Genomic DNA, 25,927 nt, shown 5'->3' on the forward strand with positions numbered 1-25,927 from the left:
GTTTAGCCGAGACTCATTGGTGGAAAATAGGTGTAGGCGTGAGTTCAGAGTAAACTGTTTGTAAAAACACTAAGCGTGCGCGTTTATAAAACTATACCAAAGTAACAGTTTATGTGGTTTAAAAACAACAATAGTTTTGTCCCGAATTAATTTATTAAAAGTCTTGTAAAGAATATTTTTCAAAGAAATAAATGCGTTTTAATGCTCGGGAAACGGGATAATATAAAATGATAAGCGTTTGCTGGTCAAAACAGGAGCACCAGCAAATCCTATAAATATATTTCATTATATTTTCCACTGTTTGTACATCAGGAAACAACCCTTGTTTCGTAATATGGTTAAAATATGTTAAACTCGACTTTATTTGAGGGTGCTAAGAAAACGGATATCGACTGCCGTTTATCACTAGAGGGCAGTGTTACATAAAATATTAAGTTATTTCACTGTGCATTTTCAAGCTGGTGTAGATTTTTGAAGCTAAGAATAAACCAGAGGCAATAAATCTAATGCAAGGTAGCCTACGTATATCCTACTAAAACCAGTCAGTCAAGTGGAGAAGCAAGGAAGTTATTGTAATTCTTTGTAATATTGAATTGTTACTATAAACATTTATACCATCTGCCCTAACACAATTTAATTAAAACAACGCAATTCTGTATTATGTCAGCATTCAATTTCTTCCAATGTCCTATGAAATTTGTAAAGACAAACTCGCAAACCCTTTTCATACACGTTGTTCGACTGACAGGTGGATGACGTCAGAGTACCGCGAGAACGAGACGAAATTTGACTTCGTATGATTTCGCGAATCGTTCTCGCGGTGCTTTGATGTCACCCGCCTGTCGGTTCTTGCGGCGCCGCATGAAGTTGAACAAGTTTAATGAATTGTCCCTTCCGGCTTTCCATCCCAGAACTATCCTGTTTCTATAGAAACAGAGACGCGACTGCTCGGCCACAATCCAACAACTAAAAGACTCAAATAGGTAAACTTCATTCATTTTTTCCCTTCATTAATCAGAAAATTATACGATTGCCTTTAATAATCCCAAAGCTGCCTACTATTAGATTCAGGTGAGTAATAAACAAAATAAACCTATGTCTGACGTCATTTACTGGGTCTGTTTAGATGTCTTTCCTAAGCAAGTGTTTTCTCCTATACTTTTCTGCTAGCCTAAATACACGACTCTCCAATGTCAAAGTATCAAAAGCTATTTTATGTGCTTACAGGTATAAGTGATGCAGTCTGATGTGCAATGTTTTGTTGAGCGGTTCACTGTAATTTGCAACAAGTCACTGTCCCACGTGCAGCTGGCCTGCTGCTCTTCTCATTGTGCTGTACCATGGCTGGACAAGAATGTAAGGGTCTACACCACCAACAACCTGAAGGTGATTTGTGATGCACACACATGTCCATTTCTGACTTTGACCTACAATGTTATCCTTTCATGATTCAATTATCATTCATATAAAAGCTGGTTGTTTTGATGTTTCCTGTAGCATCCCTTGGAACTCACTGGTCACTATGGTGAAGTATCTGCTATGGTGTTTGGAACGATGAAAGATCGTCTCATTCTCTGTAGTGCTTCAGAAGATTATGTGATTCTCTGGGACCTTGATCAATGCTACAGACAAGTCAGAGAGGGTAAAAGGCAACTATAAAGTCATAATCAATGTGAAATATGTGACCCTGCCTGTGAAAATCCAAGTAATTTTTTAATGATTTACTGTTTTATACATAAAAATCATCCCACATAGTGTAAAATAATTCTGTGAAAGTGAAAATATAACTTAAATATCTTTCTGAATAAGAACGTTGATTGTCAAAAATTTAAATTTGAGAGTAATCATTGAGTGAAATCAAACATTGATGCTCCTAATCTCATAATTAGATTATAAAACCTTATCCTGGATTTCATAGACATGGTCACTCAGGTACATATGAGAAATAAAAGATGGTGGGAGACAAAAATGTCTTTAATGATTTTTGTTGACCTTTGTGTTTAGGTGCAATTGCCTCAGGCAGAGTGGTTGGCACATTGCTAGGAAGAGTTGGGCATTTGTCCCTGTGTCCACAGACTACAAAAATAGCAGCATGTTCGGGCTCTAAAGTGTTTGTTTTGAATGTAGAGGTATGACAAAGCACAATTTTGTACAGTGTATTGTAAAGCAGAGCAAATGGACAAAAATAAACTACCTTTATTTAACCGATCTCCAGATGAAACACTTCACAAAGCTTGCATACAGTACATTCCATTGTCCAGACTGTGATTGATAGCTTATAAAGATCAGAGGTACGATTGAAATACTTGCATGCAGCTAGCAATAAAGTAGTATAGAAATGTATTAATAAGCATCTCATAAGCCTATGTCTATGTATTAGAGAGAAATAACCATGACACATTTTAGTCTATAACATATACACTCACCTAAAGGATTATTAGGAACACCTGTTCAATTTCTCATTAATCCAATTTTGTAATGGTGTGGGGGATGTTTTCTTTGCACACTTTAGGTCCCTTAGTGCCAATTGGGCATTGTTTAAATGCCACAGCCTACCTGAGCATTGTTTCTGACCATGTCCATCCCTTTATGGCACCATGTACCCATTCTCTGATGGCTACTTCCAGCAGGATAATGCACCATGTCACAAAGCTCGAAACATTTCAAATTGGTTTCTTGAACATGACAACGAGTTCACTGTACTAAAATGGCCCCCACAGTCACCAGATCTCAATCCAATAGAGCATCTTTGGGATGTGGTGGAATGGGAGCTTCGTGCCCTGGATGTGCATTCCACAAATCTCCATGCAAGATGCTATCCTATCAATATGGGCCAACATTTCTAAAGAATGCTTTCAGCACCTTGTTGAATTAATGCCAAGTAGAATTGAGGCAGTTCTGAAGGTGAAAGGGGGTCAAACACAGTATTAGTATGGTGTTCCTAATAATCCTTTAGGTGAGTGTACAGTGTTGTTCAAAAGTCAGGCACCACCAGTAGAAAAACTTTTGTTTAGCTTTTTTTTGCTTTGTAAATTACAAATTATATATTCAAAATAATTTTGTAACATACATTTTTTTAATACGTCTGATGTATTTAACTTGCTAGCTATAATGGCATAATGCACTTAAGCTGGATTAATATATGCCTCATTTCATCCCAGCATGATTTGGGAATTTGAGATTTTTTTTTATACTAGTTTTTTTTTCGATATTCAAATGAGGTTTTTTTCATTATTTGTTTTTTTTACACCACTGTATATGTTTTCTGTAGAGAGAGGAGGTGCTCGCTGTGTTGAAGGCTCATCTTGGTCCTGTGACCGCCTCAGAGTTCTGTCCATGGGACTTAAATCTTCTCATCTCAGTCTCAAAAGACCGAACATTTAAGGTACAGATTAAAACAGAGGACTAACCAGAAAATAAGATTCAAAATAAACCACGATTGCATGTCAGTCCCTATGCATTTTTTACAGGTATGGGATGTAATGAAGAGCGAAATGCTCTTTCAGTCTGCAGTACTATCAGGTCAGTGTACCAAAAATGTTTTCAATAGAAATTAAGCCGCTTTGCCCTAATAGCTCATATAAATGTAAAGAAAATGTGCTGAACTTTATGTTTCCCAGCATCTCCACTGCTTAGTCTGTTCTTCATGGAGCAAAACAGACAGCTCATCGCAGGGTCTGGTGATGGACAGGTGAGTCACACACACACATATGGGACATTCCAGTGGCTTTTCTTCTTTTAGACAAAACTAAACTTTACATACTTGCATTGAACACACACACCATCCTCTCTTGTAAAATCCATGCACCCTGTATCATTGGTTATGTATCTTTTTGTCAATCTCTGGTTGAAGCTTTGGTGTTACACTCTCCCTGTGGATCACAAATGTCGCTTGGCGACAAAACTGGACCTTCAAAAACTCGAACAGAAGCATCAGAAAAACCTCAGAAATATCAACGCAGTTCCAAATGGAACATACGGTTAGAAAAAGTCCACAAGCCGTAATTCAGACTGTGTTGACTACTGTTTTTATGTGTCTGTGAAAACCGATACATCTGCTTTATGTGAGAAGGATACTGTTAATCCACAACTGTGCACTTTTCTAGGTATAACTCAAAATGATGTGAGAGGAACAGTGGAGACAGTAAAGCCAGTTCTGAGAATCTGGGCTCAGAGACCAATGTGTGGCCACGCTAGCATACAGCAGAGGTATTGTTTTTGATCAATAACAATACACTTATGATTGTATACATGTAGTAGCGCTGTTGTAATGAATCACAAAGCTGTGGCATCGATATAGTACACCTGATCTAACTGAACCATGGTCATGGCAATATACATCCAATTTAAGGGTAATTTTACCCCAAATAATAGTCTCAGGCTGTCAAAACAGCAATTACAGAATAGGCGGATGGTTGCTAAGAGGACTTATGGGTTGTTTCATGCATTCAGACCCTGTGTTTTTGCATGGGGAGAATACAACGTATGCTTTTGACTCCTCGTGTGGACACAACCTGAAAGCTTTCACATGACATGGGAGATAATGATTATAAATTATGCATTCTAGCTGCTGGAATTTGGGATATCATATGTTGGAAAAACTGAAGGGGGAATTTTTCCAGACCTTTAAAATCTTTGTAGGGAGAGACAAGATTGAAGTCACTAATGACTGTTTTCGGAAACATGAAAGCCGACCGCTTTCAACTAAACCTCCTGCTCTGTTTATTATTTTTAGCTTCATCCTTTTGCCATTTTACAAACTTAAGCTTCCCATCATACTTATCTTTAGTAAATTTGTATGAATGTTTCACATTTACCCAGTGATTCAATGACTGTATTTTATTGGACAGGAGAGAGGTGACTTTTGACCTCTGCTGCTGTGATTTGCACGGCAATAAGCAAGGTTTCAGTACAGACTTAAATCAAATCTTGGAGCAGGTTTTAAAGCTTTTAGTACACTTCTGCAAAAAGTACAAAAGCTTAATTCAATCTCAAACCATGGATTCTGCCACTGCTACTCCAATGGCAAAATAAGTGTGTACACTATAAATGTGCTCAATTGAGACTTTGTGGTATTGTGGCTGTGAATTTAAAGAGTAGCCCCTAATCGAACTTTATGAACAATGCATTAGATGTGAATAGTGTCTTTTTGTAATCCATCTTTGTATTTTTTCCATAGAGGAAGTTATGTATGGATTGGAAGTTCTGATGGGCTGTATATGCTTGACCTGGATACGTCAGAGCTCCTCATTACTCTTCCATTCAAAGGTTTCTGTGTGCTTCCATGAATTATTCTCAAAGAAAAGCAAAAGTATTCACTTAAAGTGCACCTATTTTATTGCTAAAAAACAAAGTTATTTTGTGTATTTTTGTATAATACAATGTGTTTGCGTGGTTTATGGTTCAAAAAACACATTATTTTCCACATACCGTATATTTTTGTAACTCCAGATATCCTGCCTTCCTCAAACACATTGATTTTGTACAAAACTCCTCGATCTGAAAAGTGTCCCGGGTTGGCCAGCTAATCTGTACATTGTGATTGGCCTGAATACCCTTTGACATCAGCCGGAAATGTGACGCTCCTTACAATGTTTGAAAGATTCACTCACAATGCAATGCTGACAGGAGTTAACTTACAGGCTGTGAGTCAAAGCGGGAGGAATTATGATAATGTCAGTCTTGTCTACATCAAAAAGCCCAGGAAGTAAACTGTTGCCTACAATCTGTGTGTTTGTTGTAGTGCAAGAAAAGAGATTTACGTTGGAAATGATAACTTGTGTCATCGTTTGGGTTTGTACCTTTTGCATATCGTTAACATGTACTAATGCACACTTACACGCGAAAGGAAATTTAAAATCATGAATCAGACGATAGTTGCTCTTTAACCTAGTGATGGGGACGAGTCAGAGTCAAGACCGAGTCTTTGAAGGGTCGAGACCGAGTCTGTTGGTTTTCAAATAGAGTCAAGTCCGAGTCGAGACCGAGTCCTTTAGGAGTCGAGACAGAGTCGAGACCAAGACTATAAAAACATGTCAGTTTTAATATTCATGATTTAATATCACCCCAGTTAATAATAAATAGTTAGGCCTACAGACTAAGCTAGATTGGGAATTGTTTAGAGGAGCAGTCTTAATGTCTTAATATGGACTATGCTTTTACTATCATTAAAAAAAATCCCTACCACATGCATCATCTTCTGCATCTTCTCTTTCTAGAGATAAATAAACGGCTCTGATGGCAGTATCTTTGCATTGCACCATGGGATGTCATTTTCAAATAATGCCCGTCAACATTGCATTTTATTATTAAAAAATGCGTTGGTCTCGAGGACTCGGTCTGAAATAATAAGTCCTTCTCCTCTCACTGTGGTCCGAGACCGAGTCTTTGAAGGAACAAGTCAGAGAAAGCAGAAATCTCGAGACCGGTACTACATCGCTGCTTTAACCCCCAGACACCAAGTGCAGAGAAAATTGCAGCACATATTTGAAGATGACTGACACTTGGAAGTTTTACAATCTTCCAAGTATCTGACATGCAGGATTTTTTTCTTAGTAACATTCATAACTTAAACAATTTAAAATGCAACACTGGGACATGAAGGTAAAAACTGCTTAATTTTATGCATAGATTTTGTTCATTCATTCACATAAGTCAATGATTTTCAGTCGAAACTTTTGACAGTGTGAGTGAGCTGCTCTGACATAAACAGTTGAAGTTTTAGTTTTTAACATACTGGGAAGGTCAAAGCAACAGCACTGTAGGGGTCTAAATAAGCATAGGTAGGGTTGAGGGTCTCAGTGAAATGTAGAAATATCCCTGGACCATCATGAAACTTGAGAGAGCCTGAGGGAAACATATCCAAATTTCAGCCTCCGGGAAAAGGCTTTTTAGTAAAGTCAAATGTGTACAGTATGTTTGATTCTAGCAACCTAGAATCCCAGCATTATTTTATTTTATCACAATTGTCTTCCTTAAAACAGTACATCAACACTAATGTCTGAGTCTCTGAATGATAACAAATGCATTGCCTCCAAATTTGTAGGATTTTTTTTACTTTTAGTACCAGCTAATGTAGAACGAGTTCATCCAGCAAATTCACATTTGAAAGACTAAGTTACAATCCTGGCTTCATATATACCTGTTGAAACCTTTATGCATGGTGTCCTTGGTTCTTCTGCTGGAGACATTTCTGCATTTAGTTTTATCTGAAATCAAACACATTAGTGTCTTCAGGTTATAGGAACAAAGGTTGAAGATGCATTTGCTGCCAAAGGTGATGTGTAAACTAATGCCTTCATTTTCCCAACAGGTGACCTGAGTATCTCAATGGCAGGGTCGTGGGCCATCTCCCATGGACATGGTGACAATGTAAGTGCATGCCTGGTGTCGGTCCTACATGGTATTCTATGTCCTGTCTCTTTAATAGATAATCTGTTCTGTAATATCACAGTATGTTAATGGATGTATTATGTTTTTATTAATATAAAATAATCATTGTTCAGGCCTTAGTAACAATAACTTTATTGGATGTCCTACTATATTCGCTCTTTTTAATTATTCATCCCTATGCACCTTTAGTTTTTTAAAAAATTGTAATTTGCATTTTATGATTTAAAATAGAGTTATTTGGGATGTAAAGCTTTTACAAAGTCTGGCTGCATTTTGGAAAAAAAATTGCTCGGTGTGAGACACAAGTATGTATTACAATACAGTATGTGTCTCTCTGCAGATGTTTTGTATGGTGACCTCTCTATTTGAGCCTTCAGTTGTCCTGTTGGAGGTTAATAGTGCTGGACTAGATGAGCTCTGCTTCAGTCTGGTGGAAGAGCAACTTTCAGTGGTTCCCAGGTATCAAAACTCATATAAAAGCTTCTGGTTACCAGATCACATGGTGCTTTTAAAGGAGTCATTGATAAATGTCAGGGACCGTTTAAAGATAGTTCACCCAAAAATGAAAATTTTGTCATCATTTACTCACCTTCATGTTGTTACAAGCCTGTATATATATATCTTTGTTTTGATGAACACAAAGGAAGAATTTGAGAAATTTTTGTAACCAAACTATGGAAGTAAATGGGGTCCACGAACGGTTTGGTTACAAACTTCAAAATATTTTCCTTTTTGTTTAACAGAACAAAGAAATTTATACAGGTTTGTAACAACATGAGGGTGAGTAAATGACAGATTTTTCATTTTTGAGTGAACTATCTCTTTAAGTACCTGTCAAGAATATGTTTCCCAGTGTTCGATTTAGGTTTTTAAGCTATAGAATAAGCACCGGTAGACAAATTAAAGTATACAAGTAAAGTAAATGTTGCTCAGCTGCCACGATGGAACATTGCTCTATTATAGCATGTCTAGTAATGGAACAGTGTTTAGGTTGTTTTCCCCCTCACAATCTTTTCTGCCAAAATGTTTTCCTTTATATTCATCATTTTCAGCTCCCCTCTGATGCCTGCATCTCCTCTAAATGCTGAGCAGACGAAACAAGGCCCAAAACCTCAGGGAAAAACAGGTTGGAGTTCACAAAATCCACACACAAACTTACATACACCCATTTTGCTGCCAAATAAATAAATCACCACTTTTAGAATAACCAGATTTTTTGTGTCATTGATACCCCCACATGGTAATAATTCATTATTGTCCTAGTTGTTTATCTGCCTGGCAAATGGTTTGTTTCTTTTGTAAAGAAGTTGGGCTAAGAAAAATGTGGATCCATTTAGAATATTTTTAGAATACATGGGAAGGAAACCATGCAAGGAAATATGGCATTCTTTATAAACTGGTCTGATGCCATGTCTAAGGTCCAAACCCTGACACAGCGTATTGAAAACTACAGCAGAAACAGACAAAACCGCAGGTTTTCACAAAAATAATGTTTAAGTCATATTCATTCATTCTTGCTCTTGATTTTTCTGAGCATGTTATTCCAAAGAAATGAACATTGTCTTTGTCTTCATAATGAACTATTATAAAGACAATGTAAAAACTTCTGAAACAACTTTGGTGATGTCACCTCAGCTAGAAATAATTGTTAAAGGAAAACACCACAGTTTTTCAATATTTTACTATGTTCTTACCTCAACTTATACAAATTAATACATCCCTATCTTTTTTCAATGTGTGCACTTTTAATCTTTGTACAGCGCCCCGTGAATGTGTTAGCATTTAGCCTAGCCCCATACCTTCCTATTGCTCCAAACAGGGATGAATTTAGAAGCCACCAAACACTTCCATGTTTTCCCTATTTAAAGCAACACTATGTAGTTTCCATGTAAAAATGACAGCTCCCCCATGTGGTTGAAAAGCGTAACAGTGCCTGGTATCAGATACTCTTCTGCAGGCAGGGGGAGGGGCGGGACTGTGTGCTCTACCCTCCACCGCCACTTTCAGAGTGTGCTTGTAACAGCTAGGAGGCTGCTCAGGTTGCAGCAACAGTACAAGTTGTCTAGTTAAAAGTTGTTCTATCACTGAAATAATTTTAGAGACATTATTTAAAGGTAAAAAATCTGCGTAGTGTTGCTTTAAAGACTGTTATATGAGTAGTTACACAAGTAAGTATAGTGGAACAAAATAAAACTTTTGTTTGGAGCCATAGGAATGAATGGGACTAGGCTAAATGCAAACACATTCAAGAAGCGCTGTACAAAGAATAAAAGTGCACGCATTGAAAAAAGATGTATTAATTAATCTAAGTTGAGGTAAAAACATAGTAAAATATTGAAAAACAGTGGTGTTTTTCTTTTAACCAATAGCATAAATGAATAAAGTAAAAAGTACACTACCGATTTTTGGGGCGTATATGTACTGTATCTCTGTCTGTCTGTCTGCGTGTGTGCATGTGTCAATATTAAATTTTATCATTGAGGATACAACAGCAATAGTTATGACTGAAAATATAATTTTTATATTGACCAGACTTTGCCAAAAAAAACCTTTTTAAATTTTATTTCTTGTCCTACTTTCTTGTATAATACAGTGATTCTGACTATAACAGATGTACAGAGAGATTTATTTGCCTTCGTATTATTATGGTACTTATAATAATGATTGTGTTCAATAATTGGTTGGCTCGAATAATAGTTCTGTTGCCCCAGTTTTATTTTTTTAAATCTTCTACATTTGTTTCAAGCGTCTCCAAATGAAACAAAGTAACCCCTTAAATATGGAACTAAGTTCAAACAAAAATATTTTGCTCTACATCGTAACACATTTTCAAAGATTTCCAGCTGCAGCTATATGATGTCTTTTAGTTTTATTATTTAGCTTTTTAGAATATAGTTAATCTGTGATTGACAATAAGAGAGAGAGAGAGATAAAACTAGCACACGCATATGCAGGAAATGGGTTTTCTAGGCCTACAGCCAGATATACTGTACAGTTAAGCAGTCTTTATACAAAAGTATTTAATGCCACAATTAATCAGTTATTTCAGAGCTATGTAATGCAAATTATACTGAAAAAACCAAGACCGTTGATATGTTGCACTCATTTCAAAACATAGCAGCATTTCTTATAGTGGTGCGGTACAGATGTTAATGTTCAGACTGTATACAGGCCAAGTTCAATTGTGCCTTCAACCTATTTGCTTTTTGTCTTCAAGGTGTGAGCTGTCAGAAGAACGTGAAGGATCAGGCACTGGTTTTTCACACGCAAGTGAAATCATCAGGATACAGTACAGCTCCTCAGTAAGTCAGTAGACCACACAGAAGAATGCACTTGAGGGCCATCAGTTTTACAGATGTTAGATGGTTTCAGGCTTTGAAAATTGATGGAATTATTATTATTACGTTTCTGAAGTAACGAGTAAAGTAACGCATTACTTTTTAAATGTACACATTAATATTTAAGTTACTTTTTCAAAAAAGTAATGCAAGTTACTTTTTAGTTAAATTAATTTGTTAAGACAAAAAATTCATGTACTGAATTGAACTAAACGTAGTCACATTATGCGCACTATGCGTACACGCCTGTGTGGGAACAGTTTGAGTCTGAAACTGAGATGGCAGGCCAGAGCTCGACATTTTTGTGATAAAATATGCAATTTCTGAATACAGAACTTTTCAGTCATAAAAACACCTGCAAGGCCTGAAAGAGATCAAGTCTCAGCCAAGAAAAAGTAACGCAAAAAGAACTAAAAAGTAACGTAAGCATTACTTTCCATGAAAAGTAACTAAGTAACGCATTTAGTTACTTTTTTGGGAGTAACTTAATATTGTAATGCATTACTTTTAAAAGTAACTTTCCCCAACACTGGTAATGACGGTCAGATCCAAAAACCCGGTCAGATCAAAATCCCTGTTGAAAACATTGTGTAAATATTCTTTTAATATAGGTGCATAATGGGAGAAAAGATTTATGAAATGCTTAAAAAGCGTTTTGATCAAAATTGTATTTTCATGGTATCTTAGTTAAACCATACTTGTTTGTTTGTTTGTTTTGATTTTTTTTTTCAGAAAGTAAACCAGTCTCTATATCTGTTTTTTATAGTAGGACAATGTTTAAACCACAGACCAACGTAAAGAAGAAAAGTAACACTTCCACCAAAACTAAAACCAAAAAGTAAGTGTTGTACACATTCAGTAGAGAAGTACTTGAATCCAACATGCTTATTGAAGAATTGTGTGCTGTTCTACAACAGGAAAAGCCTCTTAAGTGAGTATCCATCACAATCTTTAGCCCCAAGTATATGTACAACTCACCTGGCTGTTTCCACAACCCCAACAACAGTCAACTCTCTACAGTACTCGGGTAAGTGAAGATGTGGGATTTGTGAAATTACTTTAGGTCCAGACATGGGCCACAGAGGGATTTTATGCTTCAGGAATTGTTATAACCCTATTGAAAAATCCAGCTAAAACCAGCATAAGCTGGTAGCTGGTTTTAGCTGGTTTACACTGGTCCTCCCAGCCTGACAAAGCTGGTCATGCTGGTGGGTAAGCTGGTTTTCCAGCCTGACCAGCTAAGACCAGCTTGAAAAGTGACCAAAACACAGCTAGACCAGCTTGCTACACCAGCAAAACCAGCTTCCTACACCAGCAAAACCAGCTAAAACCAAACTGGAGACCAGCTATAACCGGCTCACCAGCTAATGCTGGTCTTAGCTGGATTTTTCAATAGGGAAATCAATTCTAAATTACAAATAATAAAATATTTCTATTGTTACTTAAATATTTTGCACTACGGTAGCTTACATTTAAATTATTACTACATTTTTCCACAATACTGCAGGCCTTGCAGCTTTGCACGCAGAATTCCTACTAAACTATGAAGTGAAATGTATCTTCTGTTGGTTGGAAACATCTTGAAACTTCTATGCATATGCATGCATTCCCACTTTCACTCATGTTTGCATGTGTATGAATGGAAGTAAATACATAAAGTGTAACAGCACTTAATGGCACAGGTTTAATAGCACGATCATTTGCATGTTGATTTTCGCATTTTTGGTTCGCCTGTGGTTTCACATAAAGATGTTATATAGCACCAGCAGCGAACCAGAATAGCCCCCCGGAGTTAAATACAATAAAGGTTTTATTGCTGTAGTTATTTTAGGCTTTTGCTGTTGGAATGGTATTTTTAATTATGCCTTCATTTTTGTCTGTAAATCTTCTTGTGTCTAGGGGATGGAAAGCAGATTTTGTGTGGTCTTGGAGACAGTTCTGTTTTGTTGTACGAGTCTTCACTTACCAAAGATCCAGCTGTCTACACAGGTAGCAGGAGAGCTTCAAATCTGTAGTGTTTATTTTTTTAGTTCAATTACTGATGAGTGATTGGGTGTTTTGGGTAGACTTTGGGGAACTCGAAACATAACAAAAATTTCTAAGGCCCTGCATGACCCTGAAATAGATGTACTTTTCAATGGTCTAAGAATTGCTTTAAACATGAAAGAGCTTAAAGATTTAGTTAAAGGAACACCAGGACTTTTTGGGACTTTAGCTTATTTACCCAGAGTTAGATAAGTCCATACATACCCTTTTCATCTCCGTGCATCCCGTTGCTCGGTTTGACGCACCCACCGCTAGCCTAGCTTAGCACAAAGACTGGAAGTAAATGGCTCCAGCAGCTAGCATACTGTACTGCTCCCAATAAGTGACAAAATAACTCCAACATTTTCCTATTTATATGTTGTGATTTGTATAGGCACAGTGTCGTACAAATAACAAGGTCGTATGAGAGACAGCCATCTTTTAACCTTATACATACTGGGAACTATATTCTCAGAAAGCTAGGCACTGCTACTTGGGCGGAGTGATTAGCACAACTCTTGCGCGAACTCTCTGCTCCTTATCACGGGGCTTCTCAGGTGCTGCAAGCAAATCACTGAATATAGTTCCCAATATGTATCCGGTTAAAAGATGGCTGTTTATAAATATATGAATAGGAATATGTTATTTTGTCACTATTTTGTGGGAGCAGTATGCTAGCTGGAGCCATTTACTTCCAGTCTTTGTGCTAAGCTAGGCTAGCGGTGAGTGCGTCAGACAGAGTTACAGCACTTTGGAGATGATAATGGTATGTATGAACTTATCTCACTTTGAGGGATACGGTGAATAAATTAAAGTCCCAAAAGTCGCATGTTTCTTCAACATGATCTTTTCTTCCTTATGGCATTATGAAACATTAGGTAATTTTTTCTTTCTATTGGTAGGTTTGTGTGATAAAACGAACATTTAGTCTCATTTCTCATTTGTAAGTGACTTTGGATAAAAACGTCGGAAAAATTAAGTAATAATTTTTTGCTTGTTACTCGTTATTTTATTTTGCATTTTATCCAAAGCGACTTGCAGTGCATTACATGCGTGTTCAAAGCCATGACCTTTGTGCTGCTAACACAATGCTGTACCACTGGTGACCACCTCCTCACCTTGAGAGCTTTATTTTCGCAGGGCACAGTAAGAGCGTTAACTGTGTGAGTTGGAGTCATAGTAAGCAGTGGTTTCTAAGTTCTTCTGAGGACACCGCCCTGTGCATCTGGACTGAAAGCGTTGCCGAACCTGTTCTGACCATGGTAACGTATCAACAATTAAGCCAAATATAATTGCTTCTTTGGCACAAGCGATTCATAAATAATGTTTTTACTGAGCTTTTGCAGCCCCAATAATTACCGTCAAGCCCAGCGCAGAATGAACGAATAAGCGAAGTATGTGATCGCAACCTAAAGAGTCCAGAATTTGCATTTGTCACGAATGCATTCGACTGTGAACTTGCGTGGGAAGTGTTTCTCTTGGCTGTATTCCTCTCTTGGAATGTCAAAGACATCTCTGCAGGCCCCTTTTCATGTCCAGCACATTTGTGCGGTAAACACTTGCAGGCCTCACTAAACTCTTAATTTCCCCCTTCTGAGGTGCAAACTATCCCAGAACCCCCTTCATGATATTCAAATCTGCTTTCTTCTGTCAGATGTAGGCTTACAGCCTTGCTGGTCTCTTTTCACCAGTTCTCGTAGTCCTGTGTGTGTGTGGGGGTCACGTTTCACTTACAGTAAGTTGTGAGGACCAAATGACTTCATAATGATAATAAAAATTGACTGCATTGTGCAGACCAGCCAGCGATTTCCACAAGGACAAAAAACAAAAATCTTAAAGGTCACGTTCTTTCTGATCCCATTTTTTAAACCCTAGTTAGTGTGTAATGTTGCTATAATAGCATAAATAATACCTGTAAAATGATAGGCGATATATTTTCTTCACTCTTAGAAAGGATGTGTTAATTTTTTACACATCTTTGTGCGTTAAGCTTTTAACACATTATGTGTAATTTTAACACATTAAGGGCTCTATCTTACACCCGGCGCAATGCAGCGCAATGCGCGACGCAAGTGTCTTTCGCTAGTTTCCACCCTAATTTTCACGTTTAGCGCCGCGTTGTTTAAATAGCAAATGCATTTGCGCCCCCTTTGCGCCCATGGGCGTTCTGGTCTGAAAACGAGGCGTGTTCAGGCGTATTGTTGGCGCGTTGCTATTTTGAGGCAACTAAAATAGACTACGCCATTGACCAACAAAAACCTGGTCTAAAGTCTAAAGTCAATGGCGCAATGTGTTTTATGTTATTTAAAGAGCGCATTAGTTATATGCGCATATAAACGGGAGGACAACGCGGGTTTGCTGATCACAAAGTACATGAATGCGCAGCAGCACAAAAATGCTTTTAAATATGAAAGATTAAAGGATTGAATGTAAAAGATTATTATTGAGTCTCTTGGACGTAAATGAGGAGTAATTATGAGACGTTAGAAGGCGCAAAGAGCTGCTTTACCTGCAGCCTGGTAAGTAAATAAATGCTTGCTTTAAACAAATGCATCTATTTTTAAATGTTTTTTTAATGCTACCTCACGGATTTATTGTATATGATGACTCTGTACCTGTGGATATGGTGAGATGAGAAACATTTTAAGTAATGCTTAAAAAAAACTCTTTGCTAAAAAAACCGCTGTCCAAAGTGCTGAAACGTGAGGAGAGCCGTTTGTAAATTCTTATTCTCCTGTTTGTTACAAATAAAGTATTTTTAGAGTACAAACCTTTTCTTACATACTTGTAAATTATTTTTTGATGATATTGGATAGCCATACATTTAAAGCAACTATAAGCCTGCTTTTTTACTTCCATGACTAAAAGAAAACGGGTTTTAAAGGTTTTAATAAAAAAAATAACAATTTCAATACAAGTGAAAAACAAAACAATTATTTAACATTAATCTTAAACTGGGGATCTTCTTCCTCCGCATAGTTTTTCAGTTTACAAAGTTCGTCATCTAAATAGGGATTAGACATAGCGCCAGCGCAACTTGCTTTTAAAGGGAATGAGAGCTGTGACTCTCATTGGTTTACAGCACGTTACGCCCAAAATACTCCCATTACAATAGGACCTACCCTTTTCGACCATGCGCTCGGCGCAAAAATTTTTTTCCCCGTCGTTAAAATAGCAAAAGTGGATTCGGACACGCCCATTTAGACGTTGCGCTGTGCGCTTTAGACAATGCGCTTAGATCGTTAAAATAGGGCCCTATGTGTCATTTTGTGTTGATTTTGTGTTAAAATATAACACATGTTGTGTTAAAAGTAACACAAAATGTGTTGTTTCAATAATAACAAAGTGATGGGTGTCGCCCCACAATCAACACTAATGTGTTGTTTTTAACACATTCGTTCTAATGGTGCGTTTACACCAACCGCGGTAGAGGCGTGAAGCGCGAGTGATTTCAATGTTAAGTCAATGTGCAGACGCGTTGACGCGCGTCAGGAAGTCCCGCGGCGCGGAAGAGGCGTTCGGCGCGGAGCGGAAGACGCGTTTCCGCCTCACGCGCGAATTAAGCGTTGTGTGCGGTACGCGCGAATGGTGCTTTTGTGCATTTTGCTGTTCACGCGAATTTGCGGCTGACGCCCGAGTTGAAATATTTGAACTTTGGGCGGAATTTCGCGCCGCGTTAACCAATCAGGAGCCTGCCTGCTGCTGTGGTGGCCGCCCCGCCCGGAGTCACTCACTCAAGCAGTCACTCGAAGTATATGACACAAGTTGTTATTTTTTATAGAGGAGACAGGAATAAAAAGGACCTCGCTTGGAAGAGTGTCAGTAAGGACTTTGGGCAACCTGGTAAGTTGTAATACACACTTTACTTTTGAGTCACGTGACATTTATCGACCCGCGCAGTTTATTTTCCCCCTATAGTAAGGTTACCCAATACAAACTGGTAACTCTCTTGATAAATGCATAAGTAACATCAGTCATCTTGCAAACAGACACTCACACAGCAGTTGCCCCTCCCACAAGAAGCGGATTTTGCTTCGGACGCGCGTCAAATGCTTGCTTTTTCCGCGCGTCTACTCCGCTCTACACGCGCGAATGCATTCAAAGTGTTCAAGCGGCAAACTAGGCGCGGTAGACGCGATTTTGACGCCCAAAACGTGTTTGGTGTAAACTCAGCATAAGAGTGTTTATCAGAATTTGCCTTTCAAAGCCTACAGCGAACGGCCGGTTTGGACTACAGCCCTCTACTTCCTGCTTTAATGACGTCACTAGAACAGTTTTTTGATTAAACTCCACCCACAGGAATATGTCAGTCGCCAGCTAAGCTAACGGCAAGCTAAGCTGCTGTCGAATCACAACACACTAAACAAACTACACAATCAGAACTCGTTACGTATTTCTGAAGGAGGGACTTCATAGAAGCCCGTTTTGAGGACAGTAAATGCAGCGACATACAGATAAGTAAATTGTGTGAAAAATACCACGTTTTTTACACGTGAAACATGAACACGTTATATTGCGCACTGTAAACACAATCAAAGCTTCAAAAACACAGAAATAACGGGACCTTTTAAAAACAACTACATTTTTTTTATTAAAGCTGCAATTGGTAATTTTGCCTCTTTATCGCCATCTCTGTCTGAAACATAAAATTGCAGACTCAAATTATAAATTATTTTATAAAAGCTTACCAGGTAAGGAGAACAGGGTTTTTGCATGCTCAATCATTTTTTAATTTTTAAAATTAATTTGTAAAATCTAAAAATGCAAAACATGATGCATTTCAAAACTGACTTTATGTTAGCATCTGCATTTGCATATGCCTTGCGTACTTGAGTATGTTTTCTTTACATGCCTTTGCTTTATGATGTTCCAGCATGTGTGAGAACTACTGATGGATTCAATCATGCAATCCATTGCACACGTGTACACACACACACACACACACACACACACACACACACACACACACACACACACACACACACACACACACACACACACACACACACACACACACACACATAAACCCATCATTGTCACACTAGATATCTTCTATTCCATTTGCCAACATCTCTTTCATTAATCTCTTAGTTTCCAGACAGAGAAAACAGCATTCCCATTTGCTTCTATCTTCATTTATCGCTTCACACTCCATCTTTGTATAAAAAAGTGATTTAAGTGATTTCACAGTGCTGTATTTGATGTAGTGTGTGAGATGAATGTACTTAGCACTTATATGAATACTGGTAATTAACTGCAATGTGACTTTATGTGGCCACTGACTCTGGTTATATGCTATTTGTTTGACTTGGTGTTTCTCCATGGGATGTGACCAGTTTGCAAAGTCCATCAGAAGTGCTCAGTTTTACTATCTTGATAAGTTTTTACTGCTGGCATCGGGATCAAATATACTCCTGTACCTGTACCATCTGGACACCACCAGAGATGACATTAAAAGGTGCAGAACTCACACATACAAGCTGTATATAGACAATGAACATGTAAAAATAAACAAAAAAGATGGTTTGTTTACAGGAAAAAAATGGTAAAACTGGAATCACGACTATACTGGCTAAAATTCTTCTCTTATAGGGGAGAGCGGGGCACAACCTAACGCTTTTTGGTTTTGGCTCAATCATTAAAAAAATGTTGGAGATTGATTAATTATATTTGTACACAAGCAACACACACAAATGAACATTTGAAGTTTGTTTCTAGTACTTAACATTCTTGGACAATTACACCAAATGTGACAGAAGTGCAAACGTTACAACTTACCTCATAGGTGGGGTTAATTGTAACAGGCAAGGGGTTAGTTGTAACACTTGCTAAAAATTAAGTTTGCAGGCAAATATTTCAATACTTTTTTGTCTATATACTTAAAGTGGAAATTGTTTATATATCTGCCTACAATAAACAGGTATCCACACTGTATTCATTCATCCAGCCCTTTTCTAACAATAGTTCAATTATAAATGGATACAAATGTCTAAATATGTGAGAAAAAGCAGCACAATTATGACAGAACATGTGACCCAGTCTGTAATAACCATACTACAGTTTCAAAAAATCAAATTCTGAGATGATGAGCTTCAAAGTCTGATTTATTTTGTTGGCAGCCAGCAATCATTGGCGTGTAGCCTATTTAAAACAATGGCAAGAATTATGCTAACGTTAGCCGTTTTCATATCGTAAGTGCTGAGGGGTTAGTTGTAACACAGCGTTACAATGAACCCCGCTGGGTCAAAATATTTTCAAGCCCACCAAAAAAGTTGCAAAGAGCTGCAGACAGATTTCAAAACGATGCTATGTTTTAGTCAACAAGACACTGATTAATATGACATAGCATTGGATTTGGTATCTTAAACACTTTAAAACCGAAAAAAACATATGATGAAAAAATGTACTTGCATGCCACCAAAACACTCGTCCATCAATAACTCTCTGGAAAAACATTATACATTTCCAATAATTTGCAGGAGATCGTCTTTTGGCAGCGTGAAAAAAATACCGGAAAATCATGATTTTTGGTGTAGGTTTGAAGCTGAACTATTACAGTAGCTGTGAAGGGTATACTTTTATGGATTTGTCAGATGTGCCATGAGATGGTTACAAAACATTAATTTATAATAAGAATAATGGCTGAAAACTTGATGCTTTATTTTTGTGCTTTATTCCATTAGCTATACTGGATTGTTTAAGTAGGTGAATGATCTTTGTCCCATCCAGTAGCATGGAAAATAAATCTTTCCCTTGCTCCTTAGGAAAATAGATTTTGATCTAATGTGGTCAGCACTGTTTAATAAAACAACACATACTTCACGAAGCTGCGAGTTAAGGAAGTGAGCTATATAGGATGTCTGTATATATTTTGGTTACGGTGATGTATGAATGTCTGCGCTAGAGGGGTGAGCACAAAGAACACACGTGTAAGTGGAGAAGTTGTTCCTGAAGAATCAAAGCGGTCTTTACATATATAAACACACGTGCTAGGGGATTTTTGGAAGAGAAATGTAAAGACATGAGCCAGATATTACACATCATATTTTGTTTATGTGGAATCAAAGCTTTGGTTTAATATTCATCTGCCAGGGATTAATTACGTGCATGTGACTCTTTTGACATCTGAAATAGTTCAGTATATCTATACAAATTTTAATGAATGTTATTCCATATCAGATTCCATAAAGGATTCCTAACTGTATTTAGATAGACGTTTCTGCACACAATTCACTCTTAAAGAGCACCTAGTATCTGGTTCACGACTTTACATTCCTTTTTGTGTACACCGTAAAAAAATAATATTTACTGGATTTACTTAAAAATATAGTGCATCATTTTTGCCTCCACTTTTTAAAGTAATTTTAATTGAAATTTTAAGCAATTGCATAAAATCCGCTTGGTCATCTGCATTTTCTGGATGAGATTTGGGCTCATACTGATAAGGTATTAAAGACGATATTTACTCCTGTATTGCATTGGGAGCTGATGTTCCAAATATGGTAAGGAGCGTCACATTTACGCCTGACGATTGAGATATTTAGGCCAATCACAACGCACTGGATAGCTCGCCAATAGGAGCACACCGTGCCTTTTAGAATGATGAGCTTTGTACAAAATCGACGCATTTCAGAGAATCAGGGCATAGAGAAGCACATTGCACCAAATACAACAAAGCAACAACTATGTTACATACAATATTTAAAACTGATCAGAAAAGGGCTATTTAAATAGGTAAGTTTTAAGACGTGAATTAAAAGTGACCAGACAATCACTTTCTTGTAGAGATTGTGGAAGGGAATTCCAGAGATGAGGGGCAGCGCAGTTAAACGCAGTATTATCAGTATTCAATTTGAGAAAATTGTGTGAAAACCAGGATTTAATCTCTTCTAAACAATCTGAGAGAGAGAGCGGTAGATAGAAGAGTAGAATTTGGCTTGGATGATAAGTAAAGCTGGGTGTTGTCCGCATAGCAATGAAAACTAATGCCATATTTCCTAAAGATGTGACAAAGGGGTAGTAGGTAGATGATAAATAAAAGAGGGCCCAGAACAGAGCCTTGAGGGACACCAGTGGTCACAGATGAGGAGTATGACCTGAAAAATTTTTGAGCTGAACAAATTGAGTCAGTGCGGAAAGATAGGATGTACTAGGGACTCTTTAAAAATAAAGGTGCTTCACAATGCCATAGAAAAACCTTTTTTGTCTAAATAAAAAACAATTAACAATTTGTGGCGAAAATGTTTCTAAAAAGGTAAGAAAGAAATGGTTCTTCTAAGAACATTTGACTAAATGATTCCTCTATGGCATCACTAATCTAAATAAATAAAGAAAAAAAATCTTTATTTTTAAGTGCCTACAAAAATTATCATTAATTTGAACTTGTATTAACAATTATTAAGCAACATTGTGTTTCTGAATTCTAAATTATTTTTTTATTAATTTTTTTTATTCTTTTCCTTTGATATTAGGTATAAGCAAAGAAGCAAGTCCAAGCTGACAGGAACATTTTGTATGACGACCGGAACAAACATTACCTCAGTATCAGCGATCAATGACTTCTATTCCTGTATCCTAAAAAACACTCTGAGGCTTATATTTTTTCTAGGGTGCCGTAATTATTTTGTACCGTTTAATCCATGTTTAAGCAATAGAATGAGGGACCGCTGAGAGCCTTTGTTATACTTTTCTTTTGCTGTTATTAACAAACAACCTAATTTTGTACTTTTACAAATGTAGAATACTTCTACTAAATCATATACAGTATTTTCACATTGTTTAAAGAAGCGATTTTTGTCATACAGCTCTGCACAATGTGGGTATTCAATCAGCCACCTTGGACTACACTCTTAAAAATATAGGTGCTTCACAATGCCATAGAAGAACCAATTTGGTCCAAATGGTTTCATAAAGAACCTTTAACATCCAAACCTTTCTGTTTCAATAAAGACATTAAAGATTAAAGATCATTAAAATCTTTGATAAACCGAAAGTGCTTCTTCTGTGGCATCACTGTGAAAAACCTTTTAAGCACCTTTAGGGGCTAATCACATCAATCACGTTTTAAACGCTTACTGTGGGTTTGCGAGTTCAACAATTTGCGCGAGTAGATTACATACAAAGTCAATGCAAAGATGTGATCGGATCTGTCCTCGCGATGCGAATGGCGATGATATGGGCGGCATGTTTGCCGCAAAAACACGCGCAATTTCCCTCAAACGCGTCTTCGCCCAAGTTGAAAATATTAAACTTGAGCGAAAAATTTGCATGACACAAAGTTAAATCCCGCAAGTAATCTAGAGCGAGTAACACGATGCCCCCCATTTCGTGTGTACGTAGCATTGAAAACGCAAGGCGCAACGCAAAAAAGAGCAGTGCAACTTGGCTTTTATATTGTTAGGCAACCACCGAGTCAGCTGTCTTGTCAATCAAATATTGAAGTGTGAGTGCTCTTTTGCTGTTAACTGTGATATTAGAAACTTTAGAAAGAGGACGCTTGCTCTGACCTTGTTGGGAGGTGCACAAACACGCAGGAGACAGTGAGTGAGTGAAGTCTGGTTGATCCAAACAACTGTAAATCTCCGTCACCACAACGAAAGTTCTGGCTGTCCCCTCATTCGATTGGACAAAGGAAAGACGCAAAATAACGTTGGGCGCTTTTCCGCTCTCAGCGCTCCTTCAAAAGCACGTGCTGCGGCTGGTGGCAAAAACGTGCGCCTGCAACCGCCATAAATGCGTTTGGTGTGATCAGCCCCTTATGGGGCAAACACACCAAATGTGAGTTCAATGATTTGCGCGAGTAGATTACATACAAAGTCAATGCAAAGACGCGATCAGACACGTCCTCGCGTAGGACGATGTGAATGGCGCAATATGGGCGGCGCGTTTGGAGCTATTCGCCTCAAACGGGTCTTCGCCAAGTTGAAAATATTAAACTCGAGTGATAAATTTGCATGACACAAAGTTAAATCATGTGAGTAATCTAGAGCGAGTAACGCGATGCCACGCATTTGGTGTGTACGTAGCATAATTCTGAAGAGTGTAAGAAATGCCACCTAGGATGTTTTTTAAACAGTACTGAGTAAGTTCCTATCAAAAATATTAACATTCAGTTTTGTAAAAAGGTTTAAATTAAAGTGTTTAAAGACCATTACATTTTTTAAGCATCAAAACTTTTTGGTCTATATAATTTAAGATTATGAGAAACATTAATCGGTCGCGTGTGTTCAGCAATCTGACTGGTGGTGTCAATCATTAATATTTCTAACTTTCAGTTTACCCTAAATCCAAATAAAATGTTTTACTATACATTGATTTATCAATAAATGTACTGAAACCCACAGGTCATTTATAGCTCAGCCCATGCTTAAATAAGGAAATATAGTGGATCTGGTTTGGCAACGCATGCAGTGGAACCAATAAGCTGTGTAATGTGATTCTGATAATCAAAAACTCTCATTGTCTGAAGTATTATATAATCTAGAGAGTGTAAACTCACATCCTTTTTAATAGTGCTTTAAAAGTCTCTTCTATTAAGTACATACAGTATTATTTGTGGTTTGGTTAACCATATTGGGTTTTGCTTAAGGTAACAGGACACATTCTGAAGTACGCTCTTATTCTGTCTGTCAGAGCTCTTTAACTACAGTGTGTCAGATATTGTTTTGGCTGCTGGCGCTGACCGCACCATACAGGTCTTTGATATGAACCACGGCCACGTTGCTACTCAGATCCCGGACGCCCATTCTCGACCTGTCCACCACCTCGCCCAAAACAAGGTAAAACCACAGGATACAGTATTTAGTGTAGTGATGGGATTAGCAAGTAATTGTGGGTTTATTTGATTTGACTTAGACATAAACACATTTTGCCATTAGTTGTCTATAGGTATTGATGATGGGATGTGCTCCAACACTCATTTGTGAAAATTAATGGATGGATAACAGACAATAAAAAGCCTTTAACCTCCACCTGCACTTCATCAAGCATTGAAACATCAGAACTAAAAACCAACATAAGGATCACTTAGATAGCAAAACGTCACCTTGAGTCCTTATATTAAAGTTTTAATTAGTATTTTAAGGACAAACTATTGCAGCATTTGTGCACAATATTACAGCAGTCCAATGTCTATAGCATACAATTGTTATGACTGATGTGAACTAGTCTACTTCTTTTTAAAACTGTTGTGACTTTCTGTTGTGACTTTTCCCATCACTTTGATACAAAGCGACGCCCATGCCTCAGCGAGACCAATGTCCCGGTCACTATGAATGTGCTCATTTACAAGGTACACAAAGCTCAATGTGACCTTTAAAGTAAAAACACTAAAACTGCAATTATAAACCAGTTAAACTGTTTGTGGGTAGTGAATGCATTTTTATTGTGAGTCTGTGCTGTGCTCTGGTTTAGCTGTAAACTCAAAGTAAGGCACTTTACATCTGACTCACTTTGCTCTCGGGGTAACCTTGTATCTGTGGCAACCGTGATGAAGTTCCTACTAAGAAAATACTGAGTCTAGGTCTTAACTATCATTAAGGAAATTAAGTATTCATGCCTTCCATGTTCTTTGTGCATTTGCTTGCTAATTCGTTGAATATAGATATAGGTTTTTTAATATGCTGATTGTCTGAGTTTTGGTTGTTGAGAAATGATGCCTAATTTTTGGGCTACTTAAAGGGATACTTTTTTGAAAATATTCTCATTTGTCAGATTTCCTAGCGTTAAATATTTCATTTTTACCGTTTTGTAATCCATTCAGCCGATCTCTGGGTCTGGCTGTACCACTTTTAGCATAGCTTAGCATAATTCCTTGAATCTGATTAGACCATTAGCATCACGCTCAAAAGTAACCAAAGAGTTTCTATTTTTTTCCTATTTAAAACTTGACTCTTCTGTAGTTACATCGTGTACTAAGAAGGACGGAAAATTAAGTTGCGATTTTCTAGGCAGATATGGCTAGGAACTATACCCTCATTCTGGCGTAATAATCAAGGACTTTGCTGCCGTACCATGGCTGCAGGAGGTGCAATGATATTACACAGTAGCCAAAAATAGTCCCCTTAGTAACTTTCAATAGCAGGGGACTATTTTTGGACACTTCGTAATATCACTGCGCCTCCTGCAGCCATGGTACGGCAGCAAAGTCCTGAGAGTACCATATCTGCCTAGAAAATCGCAAATTTTAATTTTCCGTCTGTCTTAGTACACAATGTAGCTACAGAGGAGTCAAGTTTTAAATGGTAAAAATGTTGAAACTCCTTGAATTATTTTTTAGCGCGATGCTGATGGTCTGATCGGATTCAGTGTATTGTGCTGAGCTATGCTAAAAGTGGTACAGCCAGACCCGGAGATCGGCTGAATGGATTCCAAAACTGTAAAAAATCAAATATTTATCTCTAGGGGATAGGGATGCTCACATTGACCGTTTAACCGTTAACCGAAGGTAAGAATTTATGACCGATTAACATTATCAGTTCAAATAAAAAAATATTTGTTAATACATGGTGCGTGTCGTCATGAGCCGACAGACATTTCGCCACTTTTTCTATCTTTAATTTGTGAATGTCCTGTAAATTACACAAATTATTGCTGCCCTGACGGTCTGATAAAGTAATCATTTGTATGAGAAATCATTTGTATGCGTGTTTGGAAGCTGAACGGAGACGCGCGCGTGTCCGCGCAAGATGACGCGGTCCGTCTCGCGCACATCCGGACAGACGTTCGCTGATGGCCTCGGACCCTGTCCATAAACATCTCTCTTTTTGCACAAACGGCGAAAGACGACGCAAAAGCAAAACTTTCTGAAAAGCATCCTGCTTTAGAAATGACCCCTGTGGTAGATGAAACGGAGACAATCTGCCCTTTGGATATTAATCCTCTGGACTGATCGCGTGCTTTTTAATAAGGTAATGTTGCGTGAATATCTGATAATGTATGAATCCTGGTTCTGTTGTTGATCTGTCGCTACTGTTTGCACGTTCAAATTAAATCTTTTGTATTTACTAGTTCACAGACAACCGTCAACTGTATTTTTACTCAATGACAATTTCATATTAAAATCTTATAAGTTAACGGTTAATGTTCGGTTTAGAAGCTACGGTTGTCGGTCGGGAAAATTAACTGATATGAGCATCTCTACTAGGGGAGCTGGAAAATGAGCATATTTTCAA

General features: G+C 37.7%; 1 protein-coding gene across 3 annotated transcripts in view; it reads left to right on the top strand.

Annotated features, from left to right (window-relative positions):
- Nucleotides 1-836: 836 nt before the first annotated feature.
- Nucleotides 837-25,927, top strand: part of wdr27 (WD repeat domain 27) — a 110,609-nt gene continuing 85,518 nt past the window's right edge. Inside the window, exons 1-21 of one of the 3 annotated variants that reach the window (XM_073873433.1) lie at nucleotides 837-983; nucleotides 1,228-1,386; nucleotides 1,498-1,642; nucleotides 2,005-2,129; nucleotides 3,272-3,385; nucleotides 3,471-3,522; nucleotides 3,621-3,691; nucleotides 3,854-3,980; nucleotides 4,107-4,209; nucleotides 5,180-5,268; nucleotides 7,313-7,371; nucleotides 7,733-7,851; nucleotides 8,445-8,518; nucleotides 10,610-10,694; nucleotides 11,497-11,568; nucleotides 11,648-11,757; nucleotides 12,630-12,719; nucleotides 13,896-14,012; nucleotides 18,075-18,213; nucleotides 21,227-21,324; nucleotides 23,412-23,533. In XM_073873433.1, the coding sequence (XP_073729534.1) occupies nucleotides 1,237-1,386; nucleotides 1,498-1,642; nucleotides 2,005-2,129; nucleotides 3,272-3,385; nucleotides 3,471-3,522; nucleotides 3,621-3,691; nucleotides 3,854-3,980; nucleotides 4,107-4,209; nucleotides 5,180-5,268; nucleotides 7,313-7,371; nucleotides 7,733-7,851; nucleotides 8,445-8,518; nucleotides 10,610-10,694; nucleotides 11,497-11,568; nucleotides 11,648-11,757; nucleotides 12,630-12,719; nucleotides 13,896-14,012; nucleotides 18,075-18,213; nucleotides 21,227-21,324; nucleotides 23,412-23,533 (2,061 nt within the window). In that variant the 5' untranslated portion in view covers nucleotides 837-983; nucleotides 1,228-1,236. Of the gene's footprint in view, nucleotides 1,072-1,227; nucleotides 1,387-1,497; nucleotides 1,643-2,004; nucleotides 2,130-3,271; nucleotides 3,386-3,470; nucleotides 3,523-3,620; nucleotides 3,692-3,853; nucleotides 3,981-4,106; nucleotides 4,210-5,179; nucleotides 5,269-7,312; nucleotides 7,372-7,732; nucleotides 7,852-8,444; nucleotides 8,519-10,609; nucleotides 10,695-11,496; nucleotides 11,569-11,647; nucleotides 11,758-12,629; nucleotides 12,720-13,895; nucleotides 14,013-18,074; nucleotides 18,214-21,226; nucleotides 21,325-23,411; nucleotides 23,534-25,927 lie in introns of all 3 variants that reach the window. The other 2 variants (XM_073873434.1, XM_073873435.1) reach the window with 2 other exon arrangements.

This window comes from Misgurnus anguillicaudatus, chromosome 11 (genome assembly GCF_027580225.2).
Source record: "Misgurnus anguillicaudatus chromosome 11, ASM2758022v2, whole genome shotgun sequence".
Taxonomy (NCBI): domain Eukaryota; kingdom Metazoa; phylum Chordata; class Actinopteri; order Cypriniformes; family Cobitidae; genus Misgurnus; species Misgurnus anguillicaudatus.